Raw genomic sequence first — 22,263 nt, 5'->3', positions numbered from 1 at the left:
CATGGAAATTAAGCAACCTGCTCCTGAAGCAAAGAATAAATTAAATGGAATATTAAAAATATCTAGAGACAGACAAAAATTTTAAATCAACATACCAAAACTTATGTGAGGCAGCAAAAAATTTTTTTCTAAGAGAGAAGGTGATGGCAGTGAACACCTGCATCAAAAAAGAAAAAAGGGGCTGAGCCCGTGGCACACTCGGGAGAGTGCGGCGCTGGGAGCGCAGCAGCGCTCCCGCCGCGGGTTTGGATCATATATGGGGATGGCCGGTGCGCTCACTGACTGAGCACAGTGCAGCCGGTCACAAAAAAGACAAAAAAAAAAAAGGTGAATTCACTACATTTTTTTTTTTTAAAGATGACCAGTAAGGGGATCTTAACCCTTGACTTGGTGTTGTCAGCACCATGCTCTCCCAAGTGAGCCAATGACCGGTGTGCTCACAGCGCTCACTGGCTGAGCACAGTGCGGCCGGTCTCAAAAAGGACAGAAAAGAAAAAAGAACTCAAATAACAACTTAATATTACTTCTCAAGAAACTAAGAAAAGGAAAGTGAACTAAGCCTAAAGTTAGTAGAAGGAAATCATTTAGCAAAAATCAATTAAGTAGAGATTAGAAAAACAATAAAAAAAGATCAATGAAACATTTTTTTTTTTTAAAGATTGACAAAACTAGCAAGGCTAAAAAGAGAGAGAAAGAGAGAATACTCCAATAGATAAAATCAGAAATGAAATAGGAGACATTAAAACTTATACCACAAAAATCCAAAAGATCATAAGAGACTACTATGGACAATTATATGTTAATTAACTGAAAAGCCTAGAAGAGATGGATAAGTTCCTACATATATAAAACCTAACAAGATATAATCATGAAAAAATATAAAATCTGAATAGACAAGTAATGAGTAAGAAGATTGAATCATTAATAGAAATCCTCTCAATAAAGAAAAGCCCAGGACCTGAGGGTTTCAATGCTGAATTCTACCAAACATTTAAAGAATTAATACCATTCCTTCCCAAACTCATCCAAAAGTTGAAGAAGAAGGAATACTTCCAAACTCGTATTATGAGGCTGGCATTAACCTGATACCAAAACCACATAAGGATTCTACAGGAAAAGAAAATCACAGGCCAGTGACCCTGATTAACATGGATGCAAAATTCCTCAGCAAAATGCTAGCAAATCAAATTCAATAGTACATTAAAATGACCATCACCATGATCAAGTGGGATTTATCCCATGGATTCAAGGATAGTTCAACATATGCAAATCTATCAATGTGAAACAACATATTAACAGAATGAAAAAAACCACATAATCATCTCAATAGATGAAAAAAAAAACTTTAACAAAATTCAACATCTTTTCATGATAAAAACTTAATAAATTAGGTGTAGTAAAAATGTACCTCAACACAGTAAAGGCCATATATGACAAACCACTGTTAACATCATACTCAACAGTGAAAAATGAAAAGTTTTTCCTCTGAAATCAGGAACAAGACAAGGATGTCCATTCTCGCCACTTCTATTTAACATAATACTGGTGGTCCAAGCCAGAGCAATCAGGCAAGAAAAAGAAGTAAATTGGAAATGAAAAAGTAGGTTGTCCCTGTTTGTAGACAACATACATGATCTTATATGTAGAAAACCTAAAGTCTCCAGAAAAATAGGACTAATAAACAAATTCAGTAAAGTCATAGGACACAAAATCAACATACAAAAATCAGTAGCCTTTCTCTATACAAACTATTCAAAAAAGAAATTTTAAAAAAAATCACAAAAAAACAAAATACTTAGGAATAAATTTAGCCAAAGAAATGAAAACTGTGAAAAAAATTGAAGACAACCCAAATAAATGGAAAGATATCCTATGTTCCTAGATGGGAAGAATTAATATTGTTGAAATATTTGTACTATCCAAAACTATTACAGATTTAATTCAATCCTCATCAAAATTCCAATGATATTTTTCATAGAAATAGAAAAAATAAATAAATAAATAAGATGTGAGCAACCTCATCTGCTACTGGAGGGGCGTAATTAGTACAAACCTACCTGAGGAAGATGAGGCAACACTTCTCAAGAAATATAAATATGGGTAAAGCCTATTCCCCAGTTATTCCAATTCTAGGAATTTCTTCTTATGAGATCATTGGACTTGTACACAGATATATTTATAATATTGTCATTGGGTTATTAATTTGAATATTAAAAATTGTAATATTTGGGAAAAAAAAGAAATAGAAAAAAAAAATTTTTAATTTGAGTGAAATTACAAAAGATCCTGACTACTAGCTAAAGCAATCTTGAGCAAAAAGAACAAAGCCACAGCATCATACTACCTGACTTCAAAATATACTGTAAAGCTACAATAATCAAAATAGCATAGAACTGGAGTAAATACAGACACACAGACCAGTGTAACAGAATAGAGAGCCCAGAAATAAACCCACAAATTTATGGCAAGTTGATTTTTGACAAAGATGTCAAGAACACACAATGGGAAAAGGACAGTCTCTTCCATATGGTGCTGGGAAAACTGAATATCCACACACAGAAGAACAAAATTAGACCCTCATTTCACAACATATACAAAAATCAACTCAAAATAAATTAAACACTTTAACATAAGACCTGAAACTGTAATACTACTAGAAGAGAACATAGGGGAAAAGCTTCATAACATTGCTCTTGGCAGTGATTTTCTGGATATGAACCCAAAAGCACAGGCAAACAAGAGCAAAAATAGATAAATAGAATGACATCAAACTAAAAAGCTTCTGCACAGCCAAGGAAACAACAGAGCGAAAAACAACCGGCAGGGGCCGGCCCGGTGGTGCACTGGAGAGTGCGCCGCTTGGGAGCGCGGCGGCGCTCCCACCGAGGGTTCGGATCCCATGTGGAGACCGGTTCCCGCTCACTGGCTAAGCGCGGTGCGGGCGCAACACCAAGGGTTGCGATCCCATTGCTGGTCAGTAAAAAAAGACAAAAAGGAAAAAAAAAAAAAAAAACAACCAGCAGAATGGGAGAAAATATTTATAAACCATGTATCTGATAAGGGGTTAATATACAAGGAACACAAACAACTCAATAATAATAATAAAACAAGTAACCCAATTAAAAAATGGCCAAAGGATTTAGATAGACATTTCTCAAAAGAAGATATACAAATGGCCAACAGGTATATGAAAAAATGTTCAATATCATTATCATCAAAGAAATGCAAATTAAAGCCACACTGAGGTATCACTTCACATTTGTTAGGACAGCTGTCATCAAAAAAATGAAAGATTAAGTGTTGGAAAGGATGTGGAGAAAAGGGAACCCATGCGTACTGCTGTTGGTAATGTAAATTAGTATAGTTGTTGTGGAAAACAGTATAGATGTTCCTCAAAAAACTTTAAGAAAGAACTTCTTACCATATGATCCAACAATCTCACTACTGATTATACATCCAAAAAAATAAAATTAGTATCTTGAAGGGATATCTGCACTCCCATGTTCATTGCAGCATTATTCACAATAGCTAAGATACAGAATCAACTTAAGTGTCCATCCATGGATGAATGGATAATCAAAATGTGGCATATATACACAAGAAATATATTTAGCCTTAAAAAGGAGAGAAATCCTATCATTTGGGAAAAAATGGATAAAACTGAAAGACAATATGTTAATAACCCATGCAAAGAAAGACAAATACTGCATGATCTGAGTCATATGTGGAATATAAAAGAGTTGAACTCACAGAAGTAGAAAGAAGAATGGTGGTAAACAGTGGCCAGGAGCAGGAAGCAGGTTGAGGAGATGTTAGTGAAAGAATACAAAATCTAAATTAGATAGGAGGAAAAAATTGAAGATATCTATTGTATAACATGGTAATTATAGTTAATAACAATGCATTACATTGTTTTGGGTTTTTTTTTTTCTTTTCATTGTACATGTTTATGGGGTAAAGTTTATTGTTTCAATACATGCATATCAGAATAGTTAGCATAACAATCACCTAAACATGTATCATTTCTTTGTGATTATAACATTCAAGATCTTTTTTTCCCAGCTATCTTGAAATATACAATACAATATCATTAACTATTGTCACCCTAGGGCACCAGAACTTACTCTCCCCATCCAACTGTAACTTTCTAACTTGGTACCAGTCTGCCAACCTTTCCCCAGCCTCCCCTCCCCTTCCTTTCCCTGTCCCTGGTAACCACTACTCTACTCCCTATTTCTCTCTTTTTTTTCTCTCTCTCTCTCTTTTTATTTTTCTTAATTGACCCATCGTAATTGCATTATATTTACAGAGTACAATATCATATTTGGGTACATTAATACTGTGTGCAATGGTCATATCAGTGTCCTTAGTAGACCCATTACCCAAAACATTTGTCACTTCTTTTTGTTAGGAATATTCAACATCATCTTGACTAGCTATTCAAAGATACACAGTACTTTGTTGTCAACAGTAGTCTCCCCATATTACTATAGAACCCTAGATCCCATTCTTCTTATCTTTCTAATATTTTATATTCACTGACCACCCTCTCCCATCTCTCCTATCCTTTCCCCCCCACCAGTCTCTAGTAACCACTATTCTACTCTCTACATCGATGAGATCAACTTTTTTAGCTCCCACATTTAAGTGAGAACGTGTGGGATTTCTCTGTGTGCCTGGCTTAACTTCACTTAACTTAATCTTCTCCAAGCTCATCCATGCTGCTACAAATGGCAGATTTTGTTCCTTTTTATGGCTGAGTAGTATTCCATTATTATAAGCACAACATTTTCTTTATCCTGTCATCCATGAAAGGACATTTAGGTTGGTTCTAACTCTTGGCTATTGTGAATAGAACCATGACAAACATGGGAGTTGAGGTATCCCTTCGACTTATTTTCCATTCTTTTGGATATATGCCTAGTAGTGGGATTGCTGGATTATACGGTAGTTCTATCTGTAGTTGTCTGAGTAATCTCCATACTGTTGTTCATAGTAGCTGTACTAATTTACATCCCCACAAGCAACATAGAAGAGTTCCCCTTTCTCTGCATCCACACCAGCATTTGTTATTTTCTGACTTTTTGGTAACAGACATCCTAACTGAGGTGAGATAATAATTAATTGTGGTTCTGATTTGCATTTCTCTAATGATTGGTGATGCTGAGCATTTCTCCATATGCCTGTTGGCCGTTTATATGTCTTCTTTCAAAAAATGTCTATGCAGTTCCCTTGCCCACTTTTTAATCAGATTATTTGTTTTTTTACCATTGAGCCTTTTATATATTCTAGATATTAATCCCTTGTCAGATGCATAGTTTCCAAATATTTTCTCCCATTCTTTAGGTTGTCTTTTCACTCTGTTGATTGTTTCCTTTGCTATGAAGAAGACTTTTAGTTTAACATAATCCCATTTACTGATTTTTGCTTTTGTTCCCTGTTTCTGAAGTATTATACATAAAGTCTTTGCCCAGACCTATTTCCTAAAGTATTTCTCCTATCTTTTCTTCTAGAAGTTTTATATTTTCTGGTCTTAAGTCTATAATCCATTTTGAGTTAATTAAGGTATATGGTGAGGACAGGGTTTAGTTTCATTTTTCTACACATGGACCTCCAATTTTCCCAGCACCATTTATTAAAGAGATTGTCCTTTCCCCAATGTATGTTCTTGGCTCCTGTGTCAAAATCAGTTGGCCATAGGTATGTGGATTTATTTCTGAATTCTCTATTCTGTTCCATTGTTCTGTGTGTCTGTTTTTGTGCCAATACCATGCTGTTTTGATTGCTATCACTTTGTAGCATATTTTGAAGACAGAGAGTGTGTTATCTCCCATTTTGTTCTATTTGCTCAGGACAGGATTGCTTTGGCTATTCAGTGTCTCTTGTTGCCCCTATAAATTTTTGAATTATTCTTCCTATTTCTGTGAAGTGTGTCATTGGTAGTTTGATGGGGATTGCACTGAATCTGTAGATCACTTTGGGTAGTATGGTCATTTTGACAATATTGATTCTTCCAATCCTTGAGCATGGGATGGCTTTCCATTTTGTTGTGTCTTCTTTAATTTCTTTAATCAGCATTTTATAGTTTTCATTGTAGACATCTTTCACCTTCTTGGTTAAATTTATCCCTAGGTTTTTTATTTTTTTCTTCCTATTGTAAATGAAATAGCTTTCTTGATTTCTTTTTCTGCTAGATTGTTGGAGGTATATAGAAATACTACTGATTTTTGCATGTTAATTTTGTATCCTGCAACTTTAGTGAATTTGTTTATCAGGTCTAGAAAGTTTTTGTAGAGTCTTTAGGTTTTTCTCTATATAACATTATGTCATCTGCAAGCAGGGACAACTTGACTTCCTCCTTTCCAATTGGATGCTCTTTATTTCTTTTGCTCCAGTTCTTAGGAGGAAAGCTTTCAGTATGAGGTTAGCTATGGGTTTCTCATAAATAGTCTTTACTGTAGCAAGATACTTTCCTTCTACACCTAATTTGTTGAGAGTCTTTGTCATGAAGGGATCTTCAATTTCATTAAATAATTTTTGTGTGTCTATAGAGATGATCTTTTTTTCTCTTTGATTCTGTTGATATGATATATTACATTTATTGGTTTGCATATGTTGAACCATCCCGCCAAGAGTGGAGCTGCAGAGCCGCTTCTCAGGAAGTGGGCAAGGCCACTACACAGGGCTGCAGCGAGATGTCCCATCCAGCCACTGCTCAGGTGGTGGGCATGGCTGCTAGGTAAGTCTGCAGTGAAGTGGCCTGTCCAGCTGCTTCTGGGTGATGGGCAAGGCCACCAGGCCGACCTTCATTGAAGTGACCCATCCAGCCACTTCTGGGCAGTGGGCTGGGCTGCTAGGCAAGCCTGTGTTGAGGTGGCCAGTGCAGCTGCTTCCGGGACTGTTGGCAAGACTTCTAAGTGCAACTCATCAGGATGGAACCACCTGGCCACTTCTCTGAGAGGGGTGGATGCACTTTATTTCCATCAGCCCAAGGGTGTATTTGCTAGGTTAGAAACCCATGAGCTCTTTTTCTGGGTTGGAGGCTCAAGCACATACAATTCAGTCAGTTGGCAGAGACAGGGAATAGGGGGGAATAGGGGGTGGAATGTGGGGTGGTCCACCGAGAAGGGTCTAATTGTCTGACCTCTAGCCAGGAATGTGGGGCTGCATCAATTCAGCAGGACCAGGGTTAGCTTCCCAGACTGCAGAACAGAGTCACAGCTGCTATGAGCCCAGACTTCAAGCCACTGAGATCGGGACATTGTAGCCTCTCCTGTGAGTGTACTGGGATGAAGGCAGAGACCTAAGTCTGGGGAAGTGCTGTGGCTCCTGTCCCCAGAGCAGAGTGCGCTCCTGTATGGCTCTGGTATCAAGATGGCACTATTCTGTATTGGCTTGTCACAAGGGTGGGAGGTGAGGAGTGCACAGTTTGTGCTAGTGTTCTAGAGCAATGCAGTGTGTTTTCTAGGGTGCTCCCTACACCTGGCTCTGGGCTTGTCCTGCTAAAGGACCTGCAGGCATCTGTGGTGAGGACGGGAGTTGGTACGGGTCCTCTGCCTACCCTTTCACTGCAAGGGAAAATTCTTCCTGTGCCAATCCAAGTGTCAGAGATGTGGTGGCTGTGTGCCTCTCTCTTTTCTCTATGTCGCCATCCTAGACTTCTGTGCTCCACAGGGATCTCTCCAGTCTCCTGCTGCACTCCTACGTGTTCCCACCAATACTCCCATCAATATTTAGCTGTCTGTTAGTTGTTCTGGTCCTTTTCTGTGGGAGGAATGTACCCTGTGCACCTCCAGTCTGCCATCTTTCCCACAAAATCCAATGTATTATATTTTAAAAATCAATTTTTGAAAATTAGATTTTAAATGTTCTCACCACAATAAAAATGATAACTATGTGAGGTAATTCATATGTAAATTTGCTCCATTGAGTCATTCCACAATGTGTATATACTTCAGAACATCATGCTATAAATAATAAATACGTAATTTTCATGTGTCTATTTAAAAAAAAAACAGAAAAGAAAGAAAACTCTGCATGTCTTAAATTGAAGCTATGTAGTGACAGAGAATATTACTAAGATCAGTAGCAATCTACCAAATTAAAATTTAAAAGAAAACATAGCCCTTCTTCCTCCATTACCAAAAAAAAATAAATGTATATGATCATGATATTGCTTGGAATATCTAAGAAAAAATATGGAAATGTCTTTTGTGATATTTTATAAACAGAATAGTAAGAAAATTCTATCACACTGAAAAAAAACCACATTGAAAATGAACTTCAAAAATTCTTAAAAGCCTCCTCATTAAAATAGCAGAGAAATTAAAAATAAAATTATTTAAATAAATTTATTAGAGTCCAGTAATAACATTCTGCACATTTGTACATTTAAATGGTGCTTTACAATTTGCAAGTTACATAAATATTCATTATTTTCATTTGATTTTGATAACAATCCTGTGAGATAAAAAATTATCCCTTCTTTAAACAAAAACTGAACTAATATTCTTGACTTTCCTAGGTCATGCAACTAGACAGTGGTAAAGATAGGTTAAGGACAAAGCTTTTCTAATTTCTAATCTAACAGTCTTTCACCATATCACACAGATAACCAAAGTGTCTCATTGGTGTCATAAGCAGAAATATAAATAATAATGATTTTTAAATTTCTCAGAATAAAATTTTTAAAATAAAAATTTAATAAATTAACATTTATGACTACTGCGTGAAGCATATAAGTGCTTATAGACTATAAAATCTTCATAATAATTCTGCAAAACAGGTATCCCCCAGTTTAGACAAGGAAACTTACATTCAGAGAAGATAAGCATTTGCCCATTTTCACATAGCTAGTAAGTAGAAGAATCTGTATTTAAACCCAGGTATTCTTCACAGTTTATGCTTTTAACCAGTAAACAATACCGTCTCTAATAATTCCACTTTAAAATGACCCAAGAAAGTAGTATATTATATCATATATTAGCTATAGCATAGCTTAATTTAGCAGATAATTTAACTACTAGGAATGGTAAGAATAGTGAAACTAGAAAGACACATTACAAGTAAGATGAGATAAAGAAAGGGTAGAAGGATTCACTGAGTACAAAGACACTGCTTCTAAAAGCTGCTACTTCCCCTATACCCCTGATCAGCAGGACTTGACAGTCAGGAGAGAGGCCCTCAGCACACCCCTGTCTAATAGAAGTGGACGTGGGACACACAAGATGGGAGATGGACATTAAAAAATAGAAAGACAAACCCTGCCTACCTAGAATCATGATTTTATATTTGTACCAAAGAGAACCTCTTCCTACCTTGCATCATTATTCTAACTAGAACTTGAAAATCCATATTACACAAAATATTAAATATGTGTATTAACATCAGAAGTATCTCAATCCTACCTCTTTCTCATGCATTCGAGAGAGAAAATGATCATCATGGAGACTGCTGGATTTTCTCAGGCTGAATTTGGGAGTCATCTGTTGAGTGAGTAAGAGTTATTTAATACTTTTTCAGGCCTAGTTTATCCTTAACCCAAAAGTAACCTTCTAAGTTGTCTGAAGCCCACAACAAAATAATACTAACATTGGAGAAATAAAGTGATTATTCATTTCCAAGTGTTAGGATTAAAAAGCTTTTATGCTTCACAATGTGAACCTTCATTATTTTCTGTAAATAACGTAATGATTACTTTATTTAAAAATACCTGTCCCTAGAAAAGACCAACAGAATTCTCACTTACCAGAGAAACTGGGATAGGTTTCTGTCTCAAGTACCGAGGATTTTCTATCTGAAAATATGACAATAAAATAAGGACTTATTATGGAGTTGTAATTATTATTTGATAAAATATAGAATTAGCTGCTATATGAAGATGTTTCTACACGTCTCAATATTTAGATAATTTTTTAGAATGGGTGTTATATAATACATTCTTAATAGCCCCCTAACAAATGAAATATAAAACACAAACTCATTTCTATGTATAAATGCACCTTCATGATCCCCTCACTGCCTAAATACCCAGTCTCACCTTCCATTACACTTCACCTCACATTTTATACTCTCAGAATCTTGAATGATTTATATTACCACAACATCTTATGTCTTCTTATGCCTCTCTGCCTTTGTGCATTTCTCTCCCAACCCCTCCAACCCCTATTATATACTATATTATATAAGCAACCACCTATTAATTCTTTCAGTCTCAATTTAGTCACTACACTCCCAGACATGTCTGGTATATAAATCCTTAAACATACCTCCATGATAGCAATGAGAATACAGAATTCATTTGAGACTCCCCTCACATCTACATTTTTGGGCTCATCTATCCTCCAGCATGTCCTACAATCCAAGGACACTGAACAACTTATTTTATCTTAAGAGCAGTACACTCTTTCCCATATATGAATCTTTGCAACCTGTGAAATCGTTGTCCCAACTTCTTTACATGGTTAACTTATTCAAGACTCACAGTTTAAGAATCATCTCTCCCAGGAAACTCAGTTCTTACTACCCCAGAAGTACCCTGAACACTTGTTCCCATTTATGATCTAGCATCCACCTTCTCCAAGAGTGTGGACTCTGAAAACAGAGTCTATGACTGCTTTGTTCACCACTCTATCCATAGCATCTACCACGGTGCCCAACAAATACTCACTGGGAAGGAAGAAAGAACAGAGAAAGGAAGGAAAGAAGAGAGGGAGGGAGGGAAGGAGGAGCAAGAAAACTGTACCTGATTCCCCCCTCTTACCACTTACTAAAGTATCCTGTGTCCACACTCTAATATCCCACATATCATACTTATAGAGTATTTATTGGTATGTCTCCACATCTGTCTTTGAGCAGAATGAGTACGAGGATGATGTCTTCTCAGTTTGTATCCCTGGTACCTAGTACAATATCCAACACACAGTAGCCTTTCAATGAAATATCAATTGAATATACTGCATGATAAATTAGCCACACCAGTTGTTATCTCAACTATTTCATTCACAAATAAAGTGACAATTAAAATCATTACCATGGAAGTCTAATTCCTTCACATCACAGGCTCACAATTTACTAGATGGATAATCTCACATTGTGCAAGAACACTAACCATGACTTCAACCTATGGTAGTGGTTTTTACCCTGGAGTATATACTACTAGGATCAACTGACAAACTTTTTCAAATATATGTAATTGGGCTCTCCTCCAAAATCCTATTGTGTTTTCAAACAGCTGCCCAAAAGATTTATTATGGTTAACAATCATGGAAGATAAACAATCCACACCCAATTTGACAATAAAAGTAAAGATGAATAAAGAATCAATTAACCAAAGAATGTATTAAAAATAGAACTTGAGTAAAATTTTTCAAGAGTCTCTATAGCAACAGATAAGATCTGAAGCACAACTATATTTTAGCACCTAGATTAGGAGAAATATACAAAATGATTTTTTTTCACCCGGAGGCTAGATCCCATAAGGTAATGGCAACTGTTTAATTTAAATTTCTTTCTCCATCCTCCAAAGACCCATATAGATCAACAAAGACACTAAATAAAAACGCCCATATCCATACCTACATCATAATGAGAAGAAAGTGAATACCGAGCCCTGAATTAACATGTAAGTGGCCAATAAAAGATCCCAAATCAGAAGAATTAGATCCTGAGCCAAACCAGAGTGAAAACATGGAAACAAAGAAAGTGCCTCAGGGTCCTAGCAGTGGTGGAACACAATATCATTAAATATTGACCTGTCAAAAAAGAGTGGCCTACCTTACGGGGACCAGGCAAAAATCACAATGGATCAGAGTTCTGGAGACAGGGGTACAAGAGAAGGAGCTTGAAAAGTATGAAGAACAAGAAACAGCAATCCTAGCAAGGGACTACTCACTCCTGGGGTAGAGAGAGGCACCTTGGAAAGAAGGTTGTCCATGATGAAGGGAAAGAAAAAAGAACCTGAAGATAAGGGCCCTACAGAAACAAGACAGGATCAAAGAATTGAAAGATGACATGCCAAAAAAACAACCACAATTATTTATTAAAGAAACTGAACTTCAGTGTAGCAGGAGAAGAGGGCCTTCCAAAACTAAGAAATAGAGTAGGTTATCCAAAATACCACATTCTATATGAGCACTAGCTATTGCTTGATCAGAAAAATCAAACACAAATAATCATGAACAGAAAAAAGAATCCAATATCCATAAAAACTTACTATAAAAAATAAAAAATCACAATCAAAACATGTCAGCAGAAGGAAACACTTTTTAAATAAAGGAAAACAGTAATACAGCCCTCCTTTTGATTTCCATGTCTCCAGCGCTCTCATATATCAGTTATTTTGTACAACCCACTTAATGTAGCCCACTCTATACAGGTTAATTTTCATGAAAGATGTTAAATAGGAACTGACCCAGTTCAGAAAAAAATGTAAGAGTAAGATAGAAATTATCCAAGAAATAAAGACCAAATTAAAAGTTATATAAGGGAGAAAAGATAACAACAACTGAAGTAACAGCAAGAGACACAGAAGACAGAAACTGAAACTAAAATAAAACTAAGAAATGAAACTGAAATTAAAACATATATTAAAAAAGGGTCAGTCATCTGCACCCAGCCCGGCAATGACCAAGCCACCGCTGGAAGCCCCTGGTCTCCCCAGTGGGAATGAGGGGGGTGCCACAGGCCTCAACCCCACCCCTCCTCCTTCCTCCTTTTTCCATCCCTTTTCCTTCCCTTTTCCCCTCTCCCCCTCCCTCCCAACTGCTCCACAACAACATCCTAGAATGTAAAAAATATTAATAAAATTACATTAAAAAATACAAATAAATAAATAAATAAAAATGGAATAAAGGGAGCAAAAAAAATAAATAAATTGTATTAACAAAAAAAAAAGGGTCAGAGAGAAATTGATTTTAAAAAAATGAAAAAAATTAAAACAAAAAAAATCCAGCTAACAAGAATCCAATACATGTATAGCTGAATTTCCTGAAAAAGAAAATAAATTGAATACAAATAAATATTTTAAAATTATTCAGGGCTGGCTGGTTAGCTCACTTGGGAGAGTGCCATGCTGGTAACACCAAGGTCATGGGTTTGGATCTCCATACCAGTCAGCTGCCAAAAAAAATAAAAAGTAAAAAATAATACAAATAAAATAAATAAATAAATAAATAAAAATTATTCAGAAAACTTTCTTAAAATAAGACCTGAATCATCATATTGAACATTCTCACTCTTTACCCTGGAAAACTGACAAAGGACCATCAATTCTAAAACATATACAATACTTGAATAATGAACAAAATTCAAGGTGATACACTGAATATGTTTCAGAGTACAATAAAATAAAAATAAAAATATTGAACTTTATGAATTTTAAAAAATAAAATAATAAAAATTTATTGTGGGGTTTATAACATTAATAAATTAAATGAGGAAAACTACATAATCCTCTCAAAAGATGAAAAAGCAATCAAAAAGTTCCACAAACATTCTAATATTTTTAAACATCTTGACAAAAGAAGAATAGAAAGACACATCCTAAACTTGATGAAGGTAATCTACAAAAAAAACTATAACATATGTCATGAATCTGAAAGACTGAAAGCATTTCTTTTAATACTAGAACAATATAAGGAGTTCCACTATAAACACGTTCCTTTTCAACACTGTATTGGAATTTCAAACAGAATTTTTTTAAAAATGGAAGAGAAGGAGAGGAGAGAGGAAGAGCAGGAGGATGAGGAGGAAGAAGGTGGTACAAAGATTAGAAAGAAAAGAATCTTCATCATTTGCATATAACTATCTACATAGAAACCTAAAAATAAATGTACATAAATAAATATTAGAAACTAATAGCTAGTTTCTACATAATTTACAGAAACTGATTAAGAGTTTGGCAAAGTTGCTGATGCTGAATCAATCCATAAAAGTCAACTGCATTTCTGTAAAAGTGCAAAAATCATCTAGGAGAAAAGATGACTTCATAAATATTTATAATCATAAAACATGTTTCATTTATAATCACAAAACAATATAAAATAACTAAAAATAAATCTAAGAAAAGATACACAAGCCATTTATGGAGAAAACAATTAAGCTTTATTGAAAGATACTACAGACCAAAATAAATTGAGTGTGAAACCATGTTTTGGGGTAGTGTTAATACCGTAAAACATGTCAATTCCTCTCAACTCGATCTAGTGACTAAATGTGTTCCAAACCAAAATCCCAAAGAGTTTTGAAGAGCTTAAAAAAGCTTATTATAATTGGGCCGGCCCGGTGGCGCACTGCTACAGTGCGCCGCTTGGGAGCGCAACGGCGCTCCCGCCGAGGGTTCGGATCCCACATACAGACCAGTTCCCGCTCACTGGCTGAGCGAGGTGCGGGAGCGACGTGGAGGGTTGCGATCCCATTGCCAGTCCCGGTCCGGTACGGGCGCGACACTGAGGGTTGCGATCCGTTGCCGGAAACGAAAAAAGACAAAAAGGGGAAAAAAAAAAAAGCTTATTATAAAAAATATATAAGTAAAGGGGGAAAAATAGCCAAGACATACCTGAAGACAAAACTCAAGGTGGGGCAATTTACAAAGACATAATAAAACTGTAGTAATAAAGACAAACCAATAAAGCCAGAAAGAAACAAATATATATGAGAATGTAATATGTGAAAGATCTATCGCTGCAAATTATTGAGAAAATAAAGGTGTGTTCAATAAGTGGAAGAAAATAAAATCATATTGCTTCTTCACATCATATACAATAATTCTCCAATGGATTAAACACATCTTTAAAAGCAGAACTACAAAAACTTTCAAAAGACAATTTAAAAGAAAGAATTTATGGTCTCAGGGTAGAGAAGATTTCTTAAACAATAAACAAAAAAGCATAACAAAGAAAGAAATTAATACGGCCGGCCCGGTGGCACACTGCTGTAGTGCGCCGCTTGGGAAGCGTGGCGGCGCTCCCGCCGAGGGTTCGGATCCCACATACAGACCGGTTCCCGCTCACTGGCTGAGCGAGGCGCGGGAGCAACACCAAGGGCTGTGATCCCGTTGCCGGTCCCGGTCCAGTACGGGGGCAACACTGAGGGTTGCGATCCGTTGCCGGACACGGAAAAAGACAAAAAAAAAAAAAAAAAGAAAGAAATTAATAAATTTCATCAGTTTCAGTAAGGACTTCTCTCTAAAAAAGATACCACAAAGAAAGTGAAAAGACAAGCCATAAACTGGAAGATGTTTGCACTAATGATTAGTCTCCAAAATTTGCAAAGGGGGCCTTTAAAAATGAAAGAAAAAAAGACTAACAACCTACTAGAAAAAGTGGGGAAAAGCTTTAGTCACATTTCACTGATGAGAAATTATGAATAGCTAATAAACAGGAAAATATGCTCAACTGTTTAGAAATGTGAAAAATATAAAGTAATACCACAATTAGGTAACATTTTACAATTGTGCACATTGGCCTACATTAAAAATTTGACAATAAAAATGTCCAAGATGTGAAACATTACTGGATGTATGAATTAGTACATTTACTTTGGAAAACATTTATTAAATAAAAGTGATAATGTACTTAAATATAGTGCCAGAGAAACAGGGATATTCTTTAGTAAATAACACAGTACCATATATATATACACTGTTCCTTGAAAAATAGAAGCAGCAAATATCCAGCACACAGCAAAATGTGCTCAGTAAATATTTATTGTCTGAAGGTATATATACAAAAAATAAGCAACCATTCACTTATTTTTGGAATGCGGAAAACCAATATATAAAGTACCTTCTTTAAAAGATACACACAGATCTGCAAATATATAAAACCTTAATTCCTGAAGCACAATTAAATACAAGAGAAAAAATAAAGGAAGAGGAAACAGAAATTCTCAAAGATGCTCAAGCTCTAATTAAGTTTAAAATTTAAAATCATAGCCAAGAAAGCCATCTGTGACTTATTTTTACCCAGCTCTACATTTGTAAGCAGGGTACAAAATATTGGTTTAGCTAATTACAATGTAGCATTTCAACTATGCAGAAGTAACTCCTATTTCATCCTCTTCATCTTTAAAAGCCGTTAAATAAAGAAGTTAAAGACTCATTCTATTATTATAAATTTCCTTTCTCAAGTTAACCAAAAGGAAAAAAAAGAATAATATATACTCTGATTTTTAAAAGCAACAATGAACACAATAAACAAGTACTAATATTCTGTCGTTATTCATTTACAATACATTGAGCTTGTCTCATAACCACTTTAAATATGCAACGGGAAATATTCACAGTAAAGTATGTTCTTGAGTTTATTTGAGGGAAATAAGCAATCTATTTTCTGATTTTTTAACAGCAGCCAGATGTGCTTTGAAGATGAAAGTTCCCACTTTGTAATCCACAAGTAACATGGAGTTGAAGCAATCTGTAAACAGTCTTAACATTTACTTTTTTCATGCTCTTTTAGAAAACTTCTTGTTCTCTCATAATAACTCAAAAAAGAATACCACAATAAAGAATGTACAAAATGAAAGATAAAAAGGACTTATGTGAAACATTGAAGTCTAAGAAAATGTTATATAGAAAGCAGAGTGGAAAATAATGAACTCCCAACAGCAAAAATAAATCACACATTTGCACAATTCTTGTTTGAGAAGCAAACAGAATTACAATAATAAAATATACAATAATTTAAGCTAGACATGAATACATACATAGGAATGATCTCTAATAAGAATTGGCTTATGACGTTTTATTTTGTTTATTTTTTTAGCATGGTTGTTTGGTTACAAAGGGTTTTCTGTCCGTTTGTTTTTTTAAATTATTCAAACTAATATAAGTAAATACCCCTTATAGACTAATGTTGATCAACTAGAGAGGTTTTATGTTTTCAGAAAAATTAAAAGGTACTTTAACTGTCTTTGAGGAAAGGACATTATAAAGCAATATATTACTAACAACACAATTAAAACAAATGTTTTTAAGTAATGGTATCAGTCAGAACTGCCAAAACACTCCATCGCATAAAGTAAGTTGTCTTCAATGCCAAATCAATTATGCTCCATAATTATGTTTGTAAGTCAATATTCTAAAATTTTTTAAATGTTTTTCTACAGAAATAATACTACAAACATAGGCCCATTCATTAGTTTACCCAAAACATGTCAACATTTAATGAGCATAAATAAAACACAGGTATAAAATACAGTCCATTGGCATAAAGAAAAGCAAATGAGCCAAAGGAACAGAATAGAAACAGACATACTGTCACCTGACTTCGGAGACAAATAAAACAGCAGAGTAGCAGGAAAAGAATGATCTTTCAATAAATGGTAGTGTCACCTAGATATATAGTTTGTTTGTTTCAGCAGGCAACATCAACTGAGTTTCAGCCAGACTCTTAGGTCCATCTCTCCTTCTGTGGACAGTGGATCTGACATTAGATCTATGTTCAAAGCCTTTAGGATGTCATTTGAGTCTGCCCATCACATGTACCCCTCAGGGGTTGGTCTGGGATGAGGGCAATAGTTTAAATCATAGTTCAGTTTTCTAAGACTTTGCTATGATTTGTTGGGTATATTCCACACATGCACACATCAGAATAAGGCTGGGATTTGTGTTCGTTAATACATAGAACTAAGGATCCCCTTCTCTCACTCTTTCCTCTCTCCCAAACCTCTCTGTCTTTGAGGGCTTCTTTCTCAGTCCCACCACCCAGAATGATGAGGTTCCTTCAGAGTTTGAGTCTCCTGCACTGTGTCACCATGCCATGCAACTGGGCCCACTCTCAGAGCAAAGTGGTAAGAGAAAAGGCAGAAAAAAACTATATAAAATGGCCCCCCAACATTCTCTGTATAATAGAGGAACCTTTTCCCTATTCAGCTATCCAGACGGATGAGCCCAAACTGCTGCTGTTGCACTGTAACAGTACAGTTCTTCAATTGGGGAAGGCCTCTGGTGAGAGCCAGGAAGGGGGGGGGGGAGGTTTCTCCTCATACTCCCAGTCTTTTTCCCAGTCCTCTAGCCAAAAAAATAAAAAATAGGCTTCTCTTTGAGCTTTTGCTGTCCACACCCAGTACACAATCCCCAATTTGGCCCACGGTGTAGTCAAAGTTAGAAGTTAAAGAAGGAAAACAAAAATACAAACAGGAAACTCCTTGCCACTGGATCACTCTTCATTTTTTGACCTCTCTCCCCAATCAGCCTGTTACTATTTACTGTTTGTAGTCCCAGGTGGTTTTTTGTATTTTGTCCAAAGTTTTCAGTCGTGGGAGAGCGATGCTGTAATAGACTTATTCCATCATGGCCAGAAATGGAAGTTCATATTTACTTTTAAAAGAAATGGATGTCAACTTTTCAAATAAACTCTGAATATGGTTTCCCTCCCCAAATGCAAGCTTTGGGAAATTGCTATAAATATTTTTATGGCTTTGTTTTTTATGAGTTATAAATACTTAATATAAAAACATAAAATGCTAAGAAAATAAGCACTCATATTTTACCACATAGAAATTATCAGTTAACATTTTGAGTAGATATTCCAGACATTTTACACTCTAGAGAAAGAGAGAATATGCCTTATCCAAATATTAATTTTTTTTATGTAAACCACCTCCATAACGCTTTTTTATTTAGGTAACTGTCCTAATCTCCAGACATTTTACACTCTAGAGAAAGAGAGAATATGCCTTATCCAAATATTAATTTTTTTTTATGTAAACCACCTCCATAACGTTTTTTTATTTAGGTAACTGTCCTAATCACAAAATCTGACACATTCACTCATTTGTGAAAAAATACAACTAAAAGAGAATTGTATCTGAGATACTAGGGTGGCAGCAGTGGAAGTGGGGACAGCAACTGCAATCATATCCACAACCGGAAACCATGGTGAGAAGCACACCCAGAATAAAGCCAAACTCATCTCTGAGACCCAACAAAGGTTCAAAGCTGAGTATGTGACAGACAAGCCAGATAAATATGATCCACGTGATGTTGAAAGGCTGAAACAAGATGGTAACTGGGATGAAAGTACTTATCTTAGAGACATAATGTTGTAGATGAAGCACTAAAGAAGCCTGATGAGAGATTTCAGTGGAGAAAAGAAATTTCTGTCAACAACCTTAATGAATCGTCCAGTCCCAGATGGTTATTGGAAATGGGTGGTATGTATCTCCACAGTTATGACAAAGAAAGTAACAAATTGTTCTGGATCAGGATGAAATATCATATAAAAGACCAGAAACCATGTTGGACAAAAAGAAGCTCACAGCATTCTCACTGGAACGTTATGCTAAGAGAGAAAATGAGAGAAAACTGTAACAGTGACATTTACCCTGCTTGACTTTGTATGCTTTATCATCAACTGCTTTAAGGTTATTACCCTAAATACCTCTCAAAAATAGTTATCTTTTATATGGCTTGGTTAATGAATGCTGCTTTCATTTTGAAAATCTGGCTTTGTCCAGAGGCAATGACTTTGCTGATGTTTACAAGCCAAATGAAGTCTAGAACTATGTCAGTGTAGAATACCTGCCTCCCCACATGGGTGAAACTGATCCTTTCAAGTATAGCTACCACCACTAGTAGATGACAACTTCCAGACACCACTGTGTGAGAATGGGCTTTTTACCAGTGAGGATGAAACTTCAAGTAAAGAAGACAAAAAGAGCGATGGTGAAAGAAGCTTGGAAACAATTTCTAATGAAGAACAAACAGTTCTTCAAGGAAAGATTAACCCAACCAAATCTACTTCCAAAGCAGAAAAAAATGAAAAGTTGATTCAAAGATAAAAGCTTTCAAGAAACCACTGAGTGCGTTTAAAGGGCCCTTATTACACATCAGAGAGTGGAAGAACAGTATTTGGAAAGTACAGAATCTGAACAGAAGAAAACTTTAACAGTGTTTACAAATGTAACTAAGAATACAGTACATTGCAGGTGAGAACAACCCCTCCAGAAAAACAGAGTCAAGCTTAGAAACAGCAGCTGTGAGCTGGTGTATTAGTCAGTATAGCTGTGTCTCCCCATGGGGCCTTAACACTCTCTGCCCAAGTCCACTTTCTGATTACGGCCACAGAAACAGAAAAGTCATTTGGCACAGGTCCATCAGAACTGATTCAGTTCTGGAAAGAGGGTCCCAGAAACAAAGTGACAGTGCACAGGTTAAGATGCCAAACTGTTGAGAGCAGTACACCAAACACTCTTAGGTCAAAAGACAATGATTTTAAGAAGTCATAGAAGACCAATGAAGATATATATCTACAATTCAACACCTGCAGATATAAAACAAACTGCAGTCCACCCTAAGTACTGTACACAGTATCTCCCTGAGTATACACAGTGGCTTCCCCTTATATGGTAGATTTTTGGCCTGAATATGATATAATCCCAAAATATTTGTGTATGCTTTTTGCTCCTCAGCAAATAAATGAGGAAATAATTAGCCAAGATTGGAAATGTATTGTCCCAATGTTATTTCTTTAATGTTTCTTATGAAAATTATGTTGACTCACTAAAATATCCTTGATTGATGTCTGGTTAGTTGAATTTAATAACATATCTTGTTAACATTTATATGTCTATTAAATGTGACTAAGCAGAATTACTAAAAATTGACTATAATATCAAAAACATCTAAACTTTAGTACTTGATTAATCACATATATTTACGTTTGATTTTATTCTATCTTCATTTGGTTTTACTTAATCACATTTGCATGATTATTACTTTTGGTACTTTAATCAATCATTTTATTTGCAATCTTGTCATTATCTGTTCATCACCAAATTTTTAAAAACCAACCTTCTTTTTTGTTTGCTGCCCTAAAAATCCATTCTTACGTATTTTTTTGTATCATTACACAATGTAAACATTTTTTGTGGCCCTTTACCAGTTTTCTCCTTAACCCCACCTCCCCCCACCCCTTTCCCACCAAGGACCAACATTTAGATTTAAATTTTTGTTTTCACTTGGGAATAGGAATAGATTATCCTTAAAACATTAATGAAGTATCATTAGCTCGATCTGAAAGTAACTTAAAAATGCAACTGCTGGTAAACCTGGCCTCAAATTTCATAATACCATTACTGTTTTTACATCTTGCCACTAATTTTGGCTTTATTGTATAAAACAAATTCCTAGAATTGTTGCCAATGTAATTTCTCTAACGTTCTGGTGATTTTCATATATTTTCAGTAATTTTATTACTGTATTATTATTTTCTTTGTATAAATTGATCAAAAGAACATGTTTTCTATTTTAATATGCTTTAGAAAAATGATTACATTAATGAAGTAAATATCAGGAAAAAACAAATAAGTATAATATCAAAATGTTCAACTCAGTTTCTCTCCAAGATCACACTACATAGTATAAAAACAGGCAGATTTCTAACCTAAATGGAAAAACAAGAAATTGCCTAAAATAAAACTGTCTGAAACAGCTGAAATTACAGGTCATATGTTTCATAATGAGAATTATCCCAACTGATCTCACCTCAAAGCAATCCATTAATGAATGCAACATATCTCCCTTCTCAGTACCCTCCGTGAAATTACAATAGGGACATGAAGGTGGAGGAGAAGAAGAGAGGGAAAGAGAAGGAGCACGAGGAGGAGGACGGAGGGAGGAGGAGGAGGAGGAAAAAGAGGTAAGAAAAAAGAATTAAGGAAATGGAAAAAACAAAAGAAGAAAAGAGACAACAAAAATCTGTATAATTAAGACCTCAAAATAAATATTATCAATTACAACATAACACTAACATAATTCTTTTAAATGGGAGTTGGTCTTTCTATGTACAGTCATTTTTTTTTCAAGCCATCAGTCAATAATGAATGTGAGGTTTAGTGCTACAATTCAAAAGCTTCATGCATGTAAGCTTTCAAGTGTGTCAGCAATTTCTGTACCTATAAAATAGCAAAAGGGATTCATATACCTGCTTAATGTGTCATGATTTTGATTTTCATTGAATGTTAATGTGATATACCCCACTTCTAGAAGAAAATTCACAAACATATTTTATACACCAGGATGAAAGTACTTATCCTGCTACCTTAAAATTATACCACTTTAAAAAGTAAAGGAAGCTACAAATAATTCATAGCTAATATCAAAAAATCTCCATTATTCCCTACATAGACCTTCAGGTATTAAATTAATTACAAAATAAACAATAAAATCTAAAACTTGAAAAATCAAATAAGACGTAATTTCTAAAGGTTTTTTTCAAATGGGCACATGCACACAATGTTACACAGTGATGTGTGTTACTC

At 35.3% G+C, this 22,263-nt stretch overlaps 1 protein-coding gene and 1 pseudogene across 1 annotated transcript in view; one reads left to right on the top strand and one right to left on the bottom strand.

The window, feature by feature from the left end:
- LOC103604390 (centrosomal protein of 112 kDa) overlaps nucleotides 1-22,263 on the bottom strand; it is a gene marked incomplete at its 3' end in the record, with an annotated part of 124,111 nt that overhangs the window by 53,424 nt on the left and 48,424 nt on the right. The window contains exons 6-7 of the mRNA XM_008588947.1: nucleotides 9,749-9,796; nucleotides 9,408-9,485 (exon numbers count right to left, since the gene is read on the bottom strand). Of these exons, the coding sequence (XP_008587169.1) occupies nucleotides 9,408-9,485; nucleotides 9,749-9,796 (126 nt within the window). The remainder of the gene's footprint in view (nucleotides 1-9,407; nucleotides 9,486-9,748; nucleotides 9,797-22,263) is intronic.
- Nucleotides 16,978-20,298, top strand: LOC103604388 (annotated as a pseudogene).

Source organism: Galeopterus variegatus, unplaced genomic scaffold (genome assembly GCF_000696425.1).
Source record: "Galeopterus variegatus unplaced genomic scaffold, G_variegatus-3.0.2 Scaffold5116, whole genome shotgun sequence".
Lineage (NCBI taxonomy): Eukaryota > Metazoa > Chordata > Mammalia > Dermoptera > Cynocephalidae > Galeopterus > Galeopterus variegatus.
This window is presented reverse-complemented; position numbering and strand designations above follow the sequence as displayed.